Source organism: Oryzias latipes, chromosome 16, assembly GCF_002234675.1.
Source record: "Oryzias latipes chromosome 16, ASM223467v1".
Taxonomy (NCBI): domain Eukaryota; kingdom Metazoa; phylum Chordata; class Actinopteri; order Beloniformes; family Adrianichthyidae; genus Oryzias; species Oryzias latipes.
The window spans coordinates 28803774-28821324 of record NC_019874.2 but is presented as its reverse complement, the minus strand read 5'-3'; the positions used below and the strand labels follow the sequence as shown (position 1 = coordinate 28821324).

Below are 17551 nucleotides of genomic sequence, written 5' to 3'. Positions count from 1 at the left end.
ACCAGTCCAGAGAGAGAACTGACTGTCAGATGTTTCTACTTCATGATAATTACTCAACACTAACGTTGCTGTCCCAGTTTCTTTTTTACGGAAAGCTCCTGCTCATGTATTGAGTTTCTTATAACTCTTTTTATTTGTCTATATTGCCGTTCTGCTTAGAAATTGTCTGTTTGTCAGACTTTTCTCCATAAATATTAATTCATTTGACTGAGAATTTCTAACATCACTGAGAGGATCAACAGCAAAATATGGTGCCCGAAGAAAGACCAGCACATTGAGCAGAATTTGCTCCGCCCACATCAACGATGTTCCAAGAACAGATGATTGAGTTGGACAAGGTACACCGAGAGCTGTCTGTGTGGATTCTCATTCATCTGGGTAGATTCCATCAAAGTAGTAGGTTGAGAAACTTTCAAGTGGACTTGATTTATCTTTTAATAATAAAAAAATCTTTTATCTGAGGTGAAGCTGACTGATATTGTACTCAATACTTGATAAAGAGCTTTGCTGAGTCAAAAAAAATGCTACTAAAAAAACAGAAATTAGCAGAGAACTTTAAACTCACAAGTAAATTGCCCCACTCTGATCATCTTATGATCCACGTTCAAATCCAGGAGGATTGGCGTCACCGGGGCCCCACTCTGAAGCCAGGCTCGGGGTTGGGGCTTGCAGGCGAGTGCCTGGTGACCGGGGCTTTTCCCACGGGCCCCGGTCAGGCACAGTGAGACCACTCTCCCATGGGCCCACCACCCATTGGAGACCTAAAAAGGGGCCGGTGCAATGTGATTTGGGTGGCAGTCGTGGGCGGGTGCCTCGGCGGGCAAAACCCCGGTCATGGCGCCTCCCTGGAGAGGTGTTCCGGGCATGTCCCACTGGGCGGAGCCCCCAAGGAAGACCCAGGACACGCTGGAGAGACTATGTCTCTCGGCTGGCCTGGGAACGCCTTGGGGTCCTCCCAGGGGCGCTGGAGGAAGTGGCTGGGGCGAGGGAAGTTTGGGCATCTCTACTTAGACTGCTGCCCCCGTGACCCAGTCCCGGATATGCGGAGGAAGATGGATGGATGGATGGTGGGATGGATGGATGGATGGATGGATGGATGGATGGATGGATGGATGGATGGATGGATGGATGGATGGATGGATGGAGAGAAAAAATGTGTCATTTCCTAAGACTTAGTGTCTGCAGAGCAGCAGGAGTTTATTGGAAATTCCCTGTTAGTTGTATGTAGGACTGTTGGCAAAGAGCAACCCCACCCTCCTTCCCCTTCCCACTGCTGAGAGCTCCATGTTTACACTCTGTCCTGCTAGCTTACAGCCCCTCACAACCTCAACCTAACATTAGCAATGCAACAAAAATGGCGAGCAATATTGGAGCCATCAGGCGTACAGTTTTGAGCCAGAAACCAGTTCAGACGAGGAAAACAAAGACACACATGGATTTATTTGTCTGCAAGCAGAGTATCAGAATGGAGCGGAGCGGGGAGCTTGTGGTCCTGCCCAGCATTTTTTCTGTCACAAACATGATCATTTTTTTTTTTGTCTGTTCCTGATTCACAATGATTGTGAATAAAGTCATATTTTAAGTTTAATTTTCTTATTAAATCACCAGAGAGTCTTTAATCAAATCAAAACTGCTGGACAAGGTCACAATTGAGCATTTATGAGGTTTTTAACACCAGAATGAAAGTCTAAAGAAAAGCGTTCTTTACCAAAACCTGCATCCAGTGGTCACTCCATGAACTGCAACATTTCAGGTTGCATCACTTCTAACATGAAGTTAACAGAAACCTTCATTTTTGATTTTTGCATTTTTTTCAATGAGTCCAAACTCTACTTATGGCAAACAGGGATCTATGATTGGAAATGATTAAATGTGAAGATTTCCTTAACTTTCGCTCATTTTTAACCATTAAGTTAAGGAGACAGAGAAAAAAGGTTGTAGAAGTTTTTTCCAAGTGATATGTGATCGCACAAACAATAGACTCAAAAACATTATTTTCTAAGACGCATGTTTGGCATTTCTTTATGACAAAAGATCCTCAGCAAGTCTGAGTTCTGTCAAAGTTAAATCGCAGCTTCAGTGCAATTTGTTCCAAACATGTCCACCTCTCCACCCGTGCAGTAAAGAAAGAGGAGGATGAGAGCGTCGCACCACCCTGACTAAAACTGTTAAGAGGAAAAGCCTGAGGGAAGGACCCATGGGAGGAGCACTCCTTTGAGGGCCTCTCAGCGCTCGAGTTCTTGTCAAAATGATGCCAGAAACCAAAAATGGGGCAAAAGCAAACGTGACTGCAAACAGTGGAGGATCAAAAGGGTCTGCATGAGCACAAGCAACACATTTTTAAAGGAAGAAAAGGATTTAAGTGGAAAGGATGAATTTAAAGTCCGATGTTTGCATACCAGTGAGATTATCCCAAAATGCCACCAAGCGGCAGGTGGCCACATGGTGGCATTTACAACCAGGAAGCAGCAGTCACATTTATACTTACTGTGCTGTGGATGCAGAGGTTTTTTTTTTAACTTGTTCTGTCCAACAACTGAGCAAACAGATTAGAGCTGAAGGCCTTTTGTGTTGGACAGGTTTTACTATCACAAAAAGAGGTTGTTTATCTTCGAAAAACCAGACAGTAAATTTGTATAAACCCCTTTTTGTTTTTTATTTTTTTTTATTTATTTGTTACATTTAGTGTGTGTAGGGAGGGAGAGGGGAAGAGTGTGAGGGGGGGGGGGTGATGGGAGACAATAAAAGGAAGAGAGGTGGAGAAAGTGGGGGATACAAGCGCTGATTTGAATAAGTTAATATTTTAAGCTGTAACGATCATACCAGATCTGCTGAAAAGACAAATATTACATCAAAGGTGAAATTCTGACACGAAGATGAGCGAAATACATCCGTCCATCAATACACTGTGGGATAGGAGGAGGGATGAAGCAGACAGAGAGCAGTGTGGCAGTGTGCACGTGGGGGTTGAGATACATGCATGCTGCTGGAGTGAACCGTGTGTTCATAAGGGGAACCAGATCATACCCAGCCTGACCAACCAGACCAGGAGAGGGGGGAGAGGAGAGACCCCCAGGCCGGGAGCGCCCCAGGCGACGAGACCCAAGCAGCCCGGGAGAGGGGGAGGAGGGGACCACCCCCCGGCACTGGGAGGCATAGGCGGACCCGGCCTGTCCTGTGGCCCCCAGGCACCCGACCCAAGCAACCCAGACATCACCGCGCAAACACAGCCCCCCCCCCCCCCCCCCCCCCCCCCCCCCCCCCCCCCCACACACACACACACACACACACACACACTACTGTACCCTCTACAACCCTCCTCACCCACCGTATTATCTGACCCCTCCTTCCATACCCCCCCTAATGCCCTAATGCCCTCCCCACTCTGCGATGGGGAGGGAGAGCCCCAGAGGATCCCGGTGAGCCAGCCCCCAGGTCTGTCCCACCCATGCACTCTCGCACACACACTCAAAATCTTCTGGTTGCCCCCCACCCCCGTCGCCACGCAGTAACCTTTTCCAATCGATCGACCCCCCCAGCGCGGATGTTTAGCCGTGCCCCCCTCCACCAGACCATCCCCATAAAGCCCTAGACGAATCAGGGTGGTATGCGAGTAAATGCAGAGGTTTTAAGAAAAAGTTACAATTTTACAACCACCGGACGATTTCTTGACATCGCTCAGTGGCCGCTGGGCAGATTTGAAGGCAACAATTGACTGATAGGAAGATCTCCGAGGTCCCCAAAATCATCCGATAATCTGCCGATTTCAGACTGCCTCCCACCCCCCGCCCCTCTGCTGCTGTCCCACTGCTACCACCCGGTCGTTAGAAATTGTACAGAAACAGTGCGGACACTTGAAGAGGGCTGTTGACATGGGCCGGGGGCAGCAATCTAGCCATTTCAGTGGGTCCTGCATATAAATGGGGACACAGCACTGATGCTGCATTGATTTATTGATGCTCTTCACCCGATGAAGACTCCTGCCGTGGTTGGACTGCTTGGACCTTCGTTTTCTTTGGCCCTGGGGATGTTGTCTAAAAATGTATAAATTTGTAACTTGACAAGATTACGTGTGCTTCATTTTTACAGAAAATGTCATAACTGAATTTTTTTGTTTGTTTGTTTATTTTAAGAAGAAAATTGCTACAGTAATTGGCTTCACCTTTCATTTCACATTGTTCATAACTGTCAGTATTGAAATTTGGAAAATTGATATTTTTGTTCTTTGAAAATTATAGACATTTTAAACCTTTTTATGCAATTCACTTAAACTAGAACATAAGAGCAAAAGCTTTAGTGAGGAAAATTAATAATTATGATCAATTTATTTCAAAAGGTTTTTAGGTTTTCTTTATTTTTTTTTTTTTTCCAGTCAAATTTTTGTGAATAAGTGCCACTGATCATTTTGGTTATGGTGTTCTCTTTTAATTAAGAATTTAACTGAAATTTAAGATGTTTTTTTTCGTAAAATAACACAGAAGACTACTTCTGGATGATGTGGAATAAAACACAACAGATTTATTGGTTAAAATTTTCAGTCAATCATTGTTAAACAGAAACATTTTACCTACATTTACAAAATTAACCAAAGAAAAAGGCAGAGGTGAGGGTTTTTCAAAATAAAAGAGCCAAACAGAAGAAAAATGCAGCATCTCCTTCATCCAAAAGGACAAACTAACTCTCAAAAATGGTCACATGAAGAGAAAATAGAAAAAGCATCTTAACTGGATAGCTCTAATTAGACCCCATCATCATGAACGATAAAATAAAATAGCCCACAATGAAAATGTATTGTCATATGGAAGGCCACAATTGTACAACGGTCAAACCAGCAATCCTTAGTTAGCCTTTCAATGCAACCCAAATTCACAAAAATGTAAAATGCTTTTTAAAATGTAAAAGCTAAAAGAAACAGGGAAAATCCTATTTCATTGGTTTAATAGATATTTGGTTTTATTAGATTAAATACACCAAAAAACACAGAGAAAGACTATCTTTTTTTTACATTTGAGTGATTTTAGAGCAATTGTAGGGTTTGAGTTAAAGTTACAAAATAAAATCAGTTTAGCTCTTACATAACGTCACTGCTGCAGCTTTGTGCAGGTAAACCATGTTAAAGATAAAAAAGTTTCCATCCAGCCACAGGCTGACTCACAACTCTCACATCGGCACTGGGACCTGCCTCTGCGCGTTTCAGCTGTGAAGCATGGGCATGCATGGGATGGCATGACATCATGCATTCAAGTCTTATGAGCCAATCCAGAGGGAGATGCTTATTCCAAGCCGCCGGGCGTCTGATTGGCTCCGGAGCGCGTCCTGACCTTTTAGCTGAATCCTGACAAGATCAATCAAAAGCCAAGGCCTTCTGTGTGCTCTGCACAAGCCCGTTGAGTCACCCCAACCTGGCTTTGCAGCAGGATTGAACTGCCCACCCATCCAAAGAGCAGATGAATTCAAAAACCCATGATGCTGTGGATGCTGCCAGGACAACAAAGCACTTAAGACTCTTAGGGGATGAGGATCTGAGCTTTTTTTTTTTTTTTTAAATCATTTAGTGTGTGGAGACAGCAAAACACAGAGAACCGGATCAGCAGACAAAGAAACAACATCGATTCTATACAAAGACACACATTTGGGCAAAAGCTTTTATGTTCCTTGTGTAGACGAAGCAGTTTGTGTAACGCTGCAGCTCCAAAACCATCTGAGGACTTTCCCAGACTTTACCAAAGAAGAGGACTTCTGACATCAAGTTTTAAAAGTTTTACACTTGTGACTCAAATTTTAAGACTCATCCTAAAACTTCGACCATCTTTTGAACCATTATCAAAACGTTCCTAGTCGACTTTTAATCATGTTTCTATCATAACACTTTGTTTTCAAGGACATAATTTCTGGAGAGCGGGCAGGAGTTTATTAGAATTTCCCCTCTGGGTCGTGGATGGGACTGTTGGTGGGGGGTAAGCAGTGACTTTTGATTTTTATCGTTGTTTAAATGTCTTTTTAAATGCTAATTCAAGCTGTAGTTTACAGATGAGCTTTTTGCCTTTTAAGCAACAGTTCTTCAGCGTTTGATTGCCCACTTCTTACCCCAAACGGAGATGGGGTTTTTTTTTACGACACATTGTCCTTAACAGATAAGGAAGGATGCTGTTTGAACTGAAAACTTGCCCAAAATGTTCATTAAACGACACCCCTAATGAACTTTTCTGCTTGTACGTTGTAACCTCCCACTTGTATTCTCAATAAAAGGAGCACAGAGAGCAGCATTCCTTTGAGAGAAAAGGGGTGATGTTTGTCTCCCTTGTGCACAAGAAACTTTGCTTGTTGTTGGTGTGGTCTCTTACTGTGTTTTTCTTTACTGTCTATAGCAAATGTGTCAAACTCAAGGCCCAAAAGCCAAATGTGGGCCCTCATGTCATTTTATGTGGCCCACGAGAGCATAAAAGTTTTTAATTTCTTAAAATAAAATTTAACCTAACCTGACAGAATCAAATTTAAAAGGATTTATGCTAGAGTAACATGTGTTTTTTCCATGCAACTGTAATTGTCACTTTAAAAAGGTATAATAAACAAACAATGAGTTATTTAACATTAAGGAATAGTTACATTTATTTTTCATTACATTTAGTTGCATGGATAAGTTATATCTGGCCCTTTGAGGACAGACACTATGCTGATGTGGCCCTCGGTGAAAATGAGTTTGACACCCCTGGTTTAGAGGAATTTATCTGACAACTGTATAATATATATAACTGGACGTATCGCGTGTGATGTCACCCATAGAAAATGCCTTGTTTCTGGTTCCAACCAAAGGAATTTGATTCAGTCGCCATTTTTCTGCAGTAATCAGTGGCCATGTTGCAACCAGACGTCCTCTACATTTTTATGGCAGCCACTCTCTCCAATCGGGAGTGAGCCCGTTAAATGGCCACACCCCGGTAGGGCTGGAGAGGATCTGGTTCCCCTTATGAACACACGGTTCACTTCGGCAGCATGCATGTATCTCCACCCCCACGTGTATGGAGTCCTATACTGTTCATACTTAAATAAATAAGTATTTAATTAAATAAATAAATATGACCTCATGCAAATACACAATAAACCAATAAATCTCTCATAAATATATATAAAAAAACATGAAATTGTGAAAAATCTGCACACATATTTTAAATTAGCCATTGTATTATTCTATATATTTCATTTTGCTTTAAAAACCTGTTCATTATTGTAAAACAACATTTTAAAATATTCATTTTTAATCATGTGGAATATTATTATAATTCTATGTCTTTTTTCAGAAGCTCGTATTTCAAAATCAATATTTTCCAAAGTAGCTTTGTTTTTATTTCATGTTGCTGTTTTTCACAATGGCTTATTTATTTCATGAAGAGCTTTTTCAGGAGAATGGGTCTGTCTGTCAATCAAACTAGACAAGGCGGAGACATTTTTGTGATTGGCTACTCCTTTACTCAGACATGAGCAGCAGCACCCTGACTACTATGGAAGCGATTATGTAGCATAAATAAAAAGCAAAGTCAAAACCAGAAATGCTTTTTCATTTTCAAAATGAAAAAGCATTTTTTGACTCAAAAATATAATGAAAAAGCAAACCACCAAAATGCTTTTTCATTTCCGTCCTCAACACAGCTTATTCTGTCACTTAATTAAAATTAAAATGAAAATGGTATTTGTATTGAAAATGAAAATGGTATTGAAAATGGTGAATTTACTGTTTGTTGCCACCTGCAAATTCACCGCAAAGCTGCAGATAAATGTGTAAATATGTGGGAATCAGTCTTTATTTTGTTCTGGACACCACTGGAAACACAAATTCATATGATGGTTTCTCAGATCGCAGCAGCATTTCCGCCTTCAGCGATCGTCGGGAGCTTCGCGCTCCGCTGTGCGAAGGCAGCTGGCAGTCCGAAGAACAAAAGCTTGTCCGCGGTGAGTCCGGAGGAGGACCGCAGAAGGCAGACATGCAGCTACTTAGTCCTGAGAAGCTGTGGAAACTCATCAGAAGTTCACAACCATCACAAAACCCTCGTCTTTGCCGCTAACACAGTCTGCTCCTGGTGCGTGTGTGTGCGTCAGTCAGCAGCCGGACACACGGAGAAAGCAGTGACGTCATCGCCCCGCCTCCCCTCTGCTAATGCTTTTTCGAAATAAATATTGTGACAAGGTGCGCGGGGTGGATGTTAAAATGCAAATGCAATCCCCTCTTTGCATTTTCGTTTTACTTATGACACAGAATAAGCGGTTTTAGGTATAAAATGAAAAAGCATTTTGGAATATTGCTTTTTCTTTTTAATTTTGAGTCAAAAAATGCAGCTACATTTTAAAAATTAAAAAGCATTTCTGTTAATCCATTTTAATTGTCAAATTAGACATTTTTTAAATTAATTATGCTACACATTTACCAGGGACCTTTTTGAAAATGAAATGTCAAATACTATTTTATTTATCATTTTAATTAAGTGACAGAAAAAGCTGTTTTGAAGTATAAAATGATAAAGCATTTTGAAGTATTGCTTTTTCTTTTTAATTTTGAGTCAGAAAATGCAGCTTCATTTTAAAAATTAAAAAGCATTTCTATTAATCCATTTTGAATGTCAAATTAGACATTTCTAAATGAATTATGCTACACATTTACCAGAGAATGTCTTGAAAATGAAATGTCAAATACCATTTTCATTTTAATTTTAATTAAGTGACAGAATAAGCTGTGTTAAGGACGGAAATGAAAAAGCATTTTGGTGGTTTGCTTTTTCATTATATTTTTGAGTCAAAAAATGCTTTTTCATTTTGAAAATGAAAAAGCATTTCTGGTTTTGACTTTGCTTTTTATTTATGCTACATAATCGCTTCCATAGACTACATCGATCGAAGATGCTTCAGCAAACGTGATGGCGCAATGTACACCCCTCAACACTAGGGGGAGTATGCACCTCAACACATCCACAGTGTTACCATAAATTGGGCAGTTTTGGTTCTAAATTTTTGGATAAAAGTGGCTTTGGGTGAGTGTGCATAATTCGGGTGATTTTGTGGTCGGTTCGGCAATTTTCATCTTCTAATTAACATCTAGTAGTGGCCTAAGTTAGGCTGAGTGGTTGTTGGAGTTCCACTAAGCTTCTATGAACTAGAGTTCCATGAACGCAACATGCCGCCAATGGGAGGGGCTACCAGCTAATGTTTTTAGCCTGATAGCCACATGGAGCGGTTGCTTGTGCTTATCTCAGTAACAATGCATGGATGCACAATGCACATGGAGAGTGTTAAGATGTCAGAGACATCATCGCAGGAAAGGTTCAACATGTTCCCTGAGAGGGAAAAATAAAATCAAAGGACCTGATTATAATCATTGTCTCATTGAAAATAGAAATATATCATAAGGTTCAGGAGGCCTGAGCAGGCTTGTCCCGCTTTGCGCAGCTGCCTGGTCTGACTGTCGGTCCGCCACCTCACCTCCTGCGAGCCGACATCAGGCACGATGTGAGCTATGAGTGAATGGCGTAAGAATGAGGAGTGTTTCAACCGGGGACTTCGAGAGGTGGACGACCGGAGCTCCTCTGTGGTTTGGTCTACACAAATCCTCAAACTACAAAAACAGAGTCGTCCCTGTTTGCATCTTCTGCAGCAGACAGATTGTTTGTCTCTATTTGATCTGTAATGTCAGCAAAGCCGCGCGGATATCGCTGAAACATGTAATCTCTCTGACTGGCACAGCGCTAAGCAGGTATCGAGAAATATGAGTCGATTTCCATGGATGAGCCAATGAACGTTTAGATCCCGCCCACTTTCACTGATTGACAGACAGACCCATTCTCCTAAAAAAGCACTTCATGAAATAAATAAGTCATTGTGAAAAACAGCAACATGAAATAAAAACAAAGCTACTTTGGAAAATATTGATTATGAAATACGAGCTTCTGAAAAAAGACAGAATTATAATAATATTCAACATGATTAAAAATGAATATTTTAAAATGCTGTTTTAAAATAATGGAACAGGTTTTTAAAGCAAAATGAAATATATGGAATAATATAATGGCTAATTTAAAATCTGTGTGCAGGTTTTTCACAATTTCATGTTTTTTTTAATATATTTATGAGATATTTATTGGTTTATTGTGTATTTGCATGAGGTCATATTTATTTATTTAATTAAATATTTATTTATTTAATTATGAACAGTATAGGACTCCATACACGTGCACGTGCACACTGCTCCCTGTCTGCTTCATCCCTCCTCCTAACCCACAGTGTATTGATGGACAGATGTTTTCCGCTCATCTTCGTGTCAGAATTTCACCTTTGATGTAATATTTGTCTTTCCAGCAGATCTGGTATAATTGTAACAGCTTAAAATATTAACTTATTCAAATCAGTACTTGTATCCCCCACTTTCTCACTTCTCTTCCCTTTACTCCCTTCCACCCGCCACCCCTCTCACATTCTTCCACTTTCCCTTCTCACACACACTAAATGTAACAAATAAATAAAAATAATACAACAAAAAGGGGTTTATACAAATAGGCTAGGGAGAATTTGTCAACTGCTTCGAACACCACCTGCTTTTGTGGAGGCATCTGATTGGTCAGTTTATAACTTGAATAACAGCAAAAAATTAGGATTAACAAGAAAAGGTAGAAGAGCAAGAACGGTGATTCTGACAAAGACATTGACTAAGTAACAGCTGTTTGTTTCTCAATAAAGTCTATGGGTATTCTGCTTTTTGGGACAAGCCGGTGTGGGTACCGGATCGACTCGGGCTGCCAGATCTTCTCAGGGTCCTTAGACCAATAATGACGTGACACTATTTGATTGGCTGTAAGTTTGCACGATGACTTATACGATAGTGATTGGTCAGTTACAGTTACGGTGAATGATAATACTATAATTTTCCGTTATTCGTGAGAAACATGGATGACTATTACATCGCCATTTTTTTGGTTGTTTGTTTGTTTTGATAAAACATGAAGAACAAATAAAAATTGAGCAAGAAAAGTGTGCTGTGTTAGTAATTAGTTTTTTAAGGCTTTCAACAAGTTTTAAACAGGAGATATAAACTTTGCAATTATAACTGTTAAATCCGATGAAGTTCTGTAATTCCATTGTGTGGAATTCGATTAATGCTTAGGACTGTAGGCTGCTCCTTTTGATTATAGTTATCAATATGACAATGTTTTTTTCTGAGATGAAAAAAAGGAAAACTGACATTTGGGAGAATTAAACCAGACTGCACACCATAAATAAATATTGTTTTTATACAGTCATACATTTGCTCAAATAGGAAAAATACGATTATATTGCCAATGTTTCTCCCTTTAAAACATAAACAGAACATATTTGAATATGTTCTGTTTATGAAATTTAAAATTTAAAAATTAATATTATGAAATTTCCCCATTGTGGGATTAATAAAGTCATCTATCTATCTATCTATCTATCTATCTATCTATCTATCTATCTATCTATCTATCTATCTATCTATCTATCTATCTATCTATCTATCTATCTAAGTAGTAAAATCGCTAAGTAGTTTGAGTAGTTTGTCCAACTGGTGTTGCCGTAGGGTGACGTCAGCATTGGTCGAAGGACCCCGAGAAGATCTGGCAGCCCGAGTCGATCCGGTACCCACACCGGTACGTCCTGTTTGAAACGCGAGAGGTGAGGGTTGTTCAGTCCAGTTCTCATTTATTGTCAATAGGAGAATGCCTGCATTCATTTCCCATCATCCCTTTCTATACTTTTTTAAGGAATGATTACTGAATGTTTCTTTGTTCCTGACACTAAGAAAAACGTGAACTATTGATGTCAAAGAAACATTTTCTGCTCGTAAATCTTACATTGATAGTTGGTTTCGTTTTTTTAAAGATTTATTTTTTTTTGGTAGATCTGGCTTCACTTTAAATGTTTATGTTCTTGCTTTGTAAGAAACCAACAACTTGTGTGTTTGGCTCTACTTCAGGAATATCTTCAGCAGAATCTAGATTTGCTGCAACAGTAGCTAAACTTTTATGTCAAGTCCAGGTTGTGAACTGCTCCACTTCATGGTCCCTTTGAGGTAGATCGTGAAAAATGATTTGATGCATTCTGCATCTTAAGCTGAACGGGAGGTTTTTGAGTTTTTACATGAATCTCCTTTATCTTTTTTTTTGTTATGTGAAAAGAGTTTTTAGATACAAGCAGCGCTTTTCTATTTTTCTGTTATTTTCTTCCATCTTTGGTACCAGGAGAGGCTGAAGTGCTTTAAACATTAATCAGACCCCTAATATACCACCTGGTAAATGTGAAATGTTGCCCCTGAACAATTCTTCAGTTATATCTCTACTCAGTTGGTCTTAAGGTCACCGAAGTTATCACCGTCAACGTCTTATTTTCTATATTCTGTTGCCTGAGCTGATTCAGCTGCAGTAAAGTTGTAAATTAGTCTCTCCATCTAACTGTAGCGGAGCATCATGTCGCACGAAGGTGATGGTCAATAAAGGCTGAGCGACCTCTTCAGGGCGGCATATTTATGTCGGGACATTTGGGGACGCCGTTTTTCTCTCTTTTTCTGATCACAAGTGGTTTACACCGGCAATCGTTGTTGCTTTGCTTCAAAAACATGCAAGTACATTACAAATTGTCATGCAGATATTATTAAAACTTCTATATTAAGACATTTAGCAAAGTAAAGACAACATTCCTGTCTGTCCTTTAACTCATTACATGACTGTCTGTGTGGCAGAACAAACTCCAGCCTGTGAGAACATCGTGTCCACTTGTTCTCAGACATGTGTACAGCCTGGTTTTAAGCACAAGCATCACAGTATTTTGCAGAAATACTGAATCTGATGATTTCCATAGCTTAATCGTTTAATTAGCATTAAGATTAAGTTACTTTTGTTTTAAAAATAGCATACAAAAAGTGATTTCAACTCAACAGATGTAGAACTTACAGAGATGTAGCGGTAATTAAAAACCATATGTAAGATGGTTTTTCCTGAGATAGTAACAGAAATGACTTGAAAGAGAAATTGATTTCATAATTTGATGATCCGATAATGATTTTTTGAGTAAAAATCAATCAAATGATGTTGATTCATTTTCTAAACCCTGGTCTCCTTGTTTTTTTTGTGTGTGTGTACTTATTTAGTTTATAAAAAGAGGCTGGATTTTACGGGTTATGTCAGAAATATGTCCGCTGTTCCCAGTACTTTTTCCTGGACAACTAGAGGTTGAGATGAAGACTGTGTTCCTTCACTGCCCTCCGGCGACACGTTTCACTAATTCTGCTTTTTATTAATGAATTGAAGAAACCCAACATTTCTGCATCAAATGATATCAATAAATTAAATCGGTAAATTTGTGTGGGGACTTTGATGCAACACAAAAAAGCAGCTGCAAACACATCTCCACAGGCTCTCAGGAGACTGAATGAGCCCTGTCCGGTGACAGCTCATGGAGATGGATTTCAAGCATGCACCACAGTGATGGTCCAACAGATGATGGTTCTTGGCACAGCCCGAGCCGTGGAGGGGTGTAAGACAGTCCCTTATGTCGCCGGAGGAAGAGAGGGATGGAGGGAAAGGGGGGGGGGGGGGGGCGGTGCTGCAGTGCACTGGCGGTGCGCTGTCTCTTTAAGGACGGTCATGCTCGGCAGCAGCTGCTGTTTCAAACTACTGTAAAGAGGAAGAGAAAAAAAATCGCTGGTGTCCACCTCGCCTCCATCGCAGAGGGGGCAAAGAGGGGCACGAGGGGGAATGCAGGGGAGGTGGAAAGTCATATGCATGTGTGGGTGGTTCAGTGAAAAGTGAGTGTGTGTGTGTGTGGGGGGGGGGGTGAGTTTAAGAGAGCGAATTAGGGTGGGAAAAGATTGTGCCAAGATAGGAAGGCCCGTCTCTGCTGCTGCCTGCCTCCCACTGATTGCCTGTTCATGTGAGCCGCTTCTTGGCGTGACTGCAAATGCCTGCTACATTATCAGCATCAGAGTGGGCTCATCTACATCCCCCACTCCAACCCCCACCCCCACCCCCAACCCCCCCCACACACACACGTGGACCTATATCCTATCATAAATCAATTTCACACTAATATATGCCCTCTTACCACATCTTTCATCTCTGAATGTTGAGTCACCGCGCAGCAATAAATATCACACTGTGTTACATAATCGCCATGGAGCGCGATGTATGGAGGAGCTGCATGCTTTACCTGTTGAGCTAAATGAGAAGCAGGATATTTATTCTAACATTTTCAGACATAAGGAAGCAGCCTTTCCAGAGCGTTGTCCTCAAACAACTTGATACATAAGAGGATATGGTGAATTCTCTGCCACCGGAGAGGACAAGATGCCGCTAAATCCTAGATTAGATCAGGTGTACTGATTCAGTTCAGATTAAAATTAAAATGTTAATCCACTTCTATCCAAAAAACGTTTTCACATAACTTGTAATTTAAACTATATAAAGATGGAAGTTCCATCAAAAAAACTGGTAATGTCACAAAAAAGCAGTTTTCCCTTAAAATTACAAAAACATAAAAGGAAGTTTAAAGGTAAATGTATGCATTAACAGGAAAGTTCCACATTTCTAGTCAAACAATGCAAATTTTACAAGAAGATTAATTAGACACTATTTTTTATTTTGAAAATTCTTGTCATTTAACCCACTGAGATGCTATAATTGTAGAAATTTCTGCTCATAAAAGGAAGCAAAAAATTGAAATGTGTTTAGTTTTCTGCCATTTCTCAAAAAAAAAGTGAATCACAAATAATGTTCTTTTTTTAAAAGTAGATCTAGGAAAATGCTTTCACCTCGTCACGTCTTTCCAGCTTGATGTGATACATATGGAATCCCAGAGATGCCACGACTGCTGTCAATTATTTTAATTTGACCATTTTTATCACGCCCCCGCCCCCCCCCAACTTTGACAATCCTTTATTTATTGAACATTTTTATAAAATCAAAAGAAAGAGAGTGCTTTTAATTTGTTATTTATTTTAATTTAATTTGAAATCATCCCCCAATCATTCCAAAACAACCTCTGAATGTTCTCATCTCCTCAGAAAAATATTATTTTTAAATAAAAATTGTAGTTTTAAAAAAAATGTTGTTGGAAGAGTTGGACCTAAAAAGATGAAATGAGGAGGAAATATTCTAAACCATTAAAACCTCTTTGTGGAAAGCTGGATATAACGACATGCAGAGACCTGAATGCTACACCGTAGAACAAGATGTTTTTTCAACATGAATGACTCAATAACTAACAAACCCACTGCATTCTGTGACTGAACTGCAGTGATGATAAAAAAAAAACACCTTCCGCCCAACCGGGATAAGGCTAAAAGCTGGTTTGCTTCAGCGAGATGAAAAAGCACTGCCATCGCTGGCAGGTTTCGAAGGTGTGCCATGGTGCTGCCTGCAGTTTCCTGGCATTCACTCCCAGAGTGGGCTCGCTCACACGCACACTCAGTGGCATCTCACCAAAATTATGCAACCAACTTCTAGAGCTGCACAGGAGGGTTTTGAGACCATCATCTGCTTCACTCTGAGGGAGAAAGATGGAGGCCTCGCGGGTCAGGCGGAGGTCCAGCCGCAAACAGCTCCAGGTTAGGACGTCCTCATGACGTGTGTGAGTGACAGTCGCACAGCCCACACACACAACCACACTCTGCACTCACCCTACAGCTTCAGGGCAGGCACTCACACAAACCCCTCAGTCCTCCACCCAAACTTTGCTCCGGCCACTCTGGTCTGGACTCCCCACCACTGACACCCTAATCTGACTGCTAGATGGATGTGAGGCGGCTCACTGCAGCAGTCTGCTCACATGCAGCGTTAGTCACAGTTGCAGTGGAACCACACAGAGGGGATCTGGCTCAGCAGCCACTGAGCCGCCATTCACCCACTCACGCCTCACCATGGGGATAAAGGGGCCTCCCGTTCTGGGCCAAAGTTTGGACAAACGGGAGGCAGGACGGCCTCCATCCACGCTGCTGACTGCATCCCACACATGTAAGACGCAGATCTGCAGCGTGGATCATGACGGGGGCATCTCAGCCGTCATGCGACCACACAGGACCCCGCAGCCGGGGACGCGCGTGTCCCACTCTTACTACAAAGTTTGATCTGCAGCAGGGATGGGAATTTCCACCAACGCACCTGCAGGAGCACACGGCAGAAGCGAACACCTTTACCGTACCTGATTACAGCACCGGAACTGCCGCATGCACGGCGCCACGGCCACGCACGCTGCGCTGCATGCTACGAGCGTGAGCGCGCGGGAGTGACCACCTATCTACAATCTGCATGATGCACCTGTCGGATTTGGTGTCTTCAGACATTTGACATGACAGAGAGGAGGGGGGCAGGGGGAGGTGAGGAGCGGGGGAGGAGGACAGGAGAGAGGAGATGCAGAGGTGCTAATTCAATTTAAAAAAAAAACAGATGAAGAAAGGATCTGCGTTCTTACCTTGAAAGGGAACATAGGACATGTTCCGGCAGCTCTGACCGCGCGCTCTCGGTGCTCAGAAGTCACGCGGAACCGAACCAGACAGAAACGAGAAAAAAGCTGAATTAAAGGCGCACGGTGGTCAGAGCCGCAGCAGCGCGCGGGATTCCGCTGCGCTCGCAGCGGGCTTCATCATCATCATCATCCGCCGGTTCGACATGCAGGTTGCAGAAATGCGTGCACGCGCCCGCTGAAGTGTGTGTGCGCGCGAAAGAGGGAGGAGGAAGAGGAGATAGATGGAGGAGGAGGGCTAGGCGCACACGCGCCTGCCTGTGAGTGGGCGCGCACGCTCCCTAATATCCAGAGCCTATCTTTAGCAGATGAGTTCACGTGAGCGCGCCTCCTGAAAAGATTGGCTAATAATGCTGGAGTTCAGTGCGCGGCCCTGGGCTACAGGGTCTGACGCGCGCGTGCGGCTCTTCATTCACGCGCCACACTTTTCGAATAAGAAGCTGAAACTAGCCTGAAGCCTGAATCTCTTTGTTCTAGAATGTGGAGAAACTTTCCAAATCAAAGTCAAACAAAAAGTCAATAAAAGTTCAGAAGTTGGCACGCGGACAAAACAAATTGGAACCAAAGAGCCTCTTTCACCTTAAAAGCCTCTGATTATCAATTCATCAAATTCACATTTACATTTTATTTGCATCTTATATAGCACAATAATGTATTGTACTACTGTCCAACAAAGTTCAAGGCCTGTAAAAAAAATTGGTATAAAAAGGTATAAGTAAATAAGTTTATTCAGATTCAGAAGTACTTTATTGATCCCACACGTGGGAAATTTGTGGGGAAAGAAACTTATTTCAATAAGAATTTGAAATATACTATAGCATTCTGTGCATCCAGCAAGGACAGTTTAAGGATTAACTCAATACATTTCTAGATCAAATGAAATGAAGCAGTGAAATTAGTTTTGTGTGTGATTTTATGTGACTAAAGATTTGAAAAAAAATTCTGAATAAACCTTTGAAATTCAAATCAGCTGGAAATTTTAACTGACACACAGCTAAATAATAAATAAATGATTTACCCTAAATAAATAAAAAAACGA

At 41.3% G+C, this 17551-nt stretch overlaps 1 protein-coding gene across 9 annotated transcripts in view; it reads right to left on the bottom strand.

Moving 5' to 3' along the window:
* The window catches only part of LOC101163690 (ras/Rap GTPase-activating protein SynGAP), a 182466-nt gene extending 165730 nt beyond the window's left edge, over positions 1-16736 (bottom strand). For 3 of the 9 annotated variants that reach the window (XM_023964284.1, XM_023964286.1, XM_023964289.1), the window contains exon 1: positions 16462-16734. In XM_023964284.1, the coding sequence (XP_023820052.1) occupies positions 16462-16483 (22 nt within the window). In that variant the 5' untranslated portion in view covers positions 16484-16734. Of the gene's footprint in view, positions 1-16461 lie in introns of all 9 variants that reach the window. The other 6 variants (XM_023964288.1, XM_023964287.1, XM_023964290.1 and 3 more) reach the window with 4 other exon arrangements.
* Between the last annotated feature and the right edge of the window lie 815 nt (positions 16737-17551).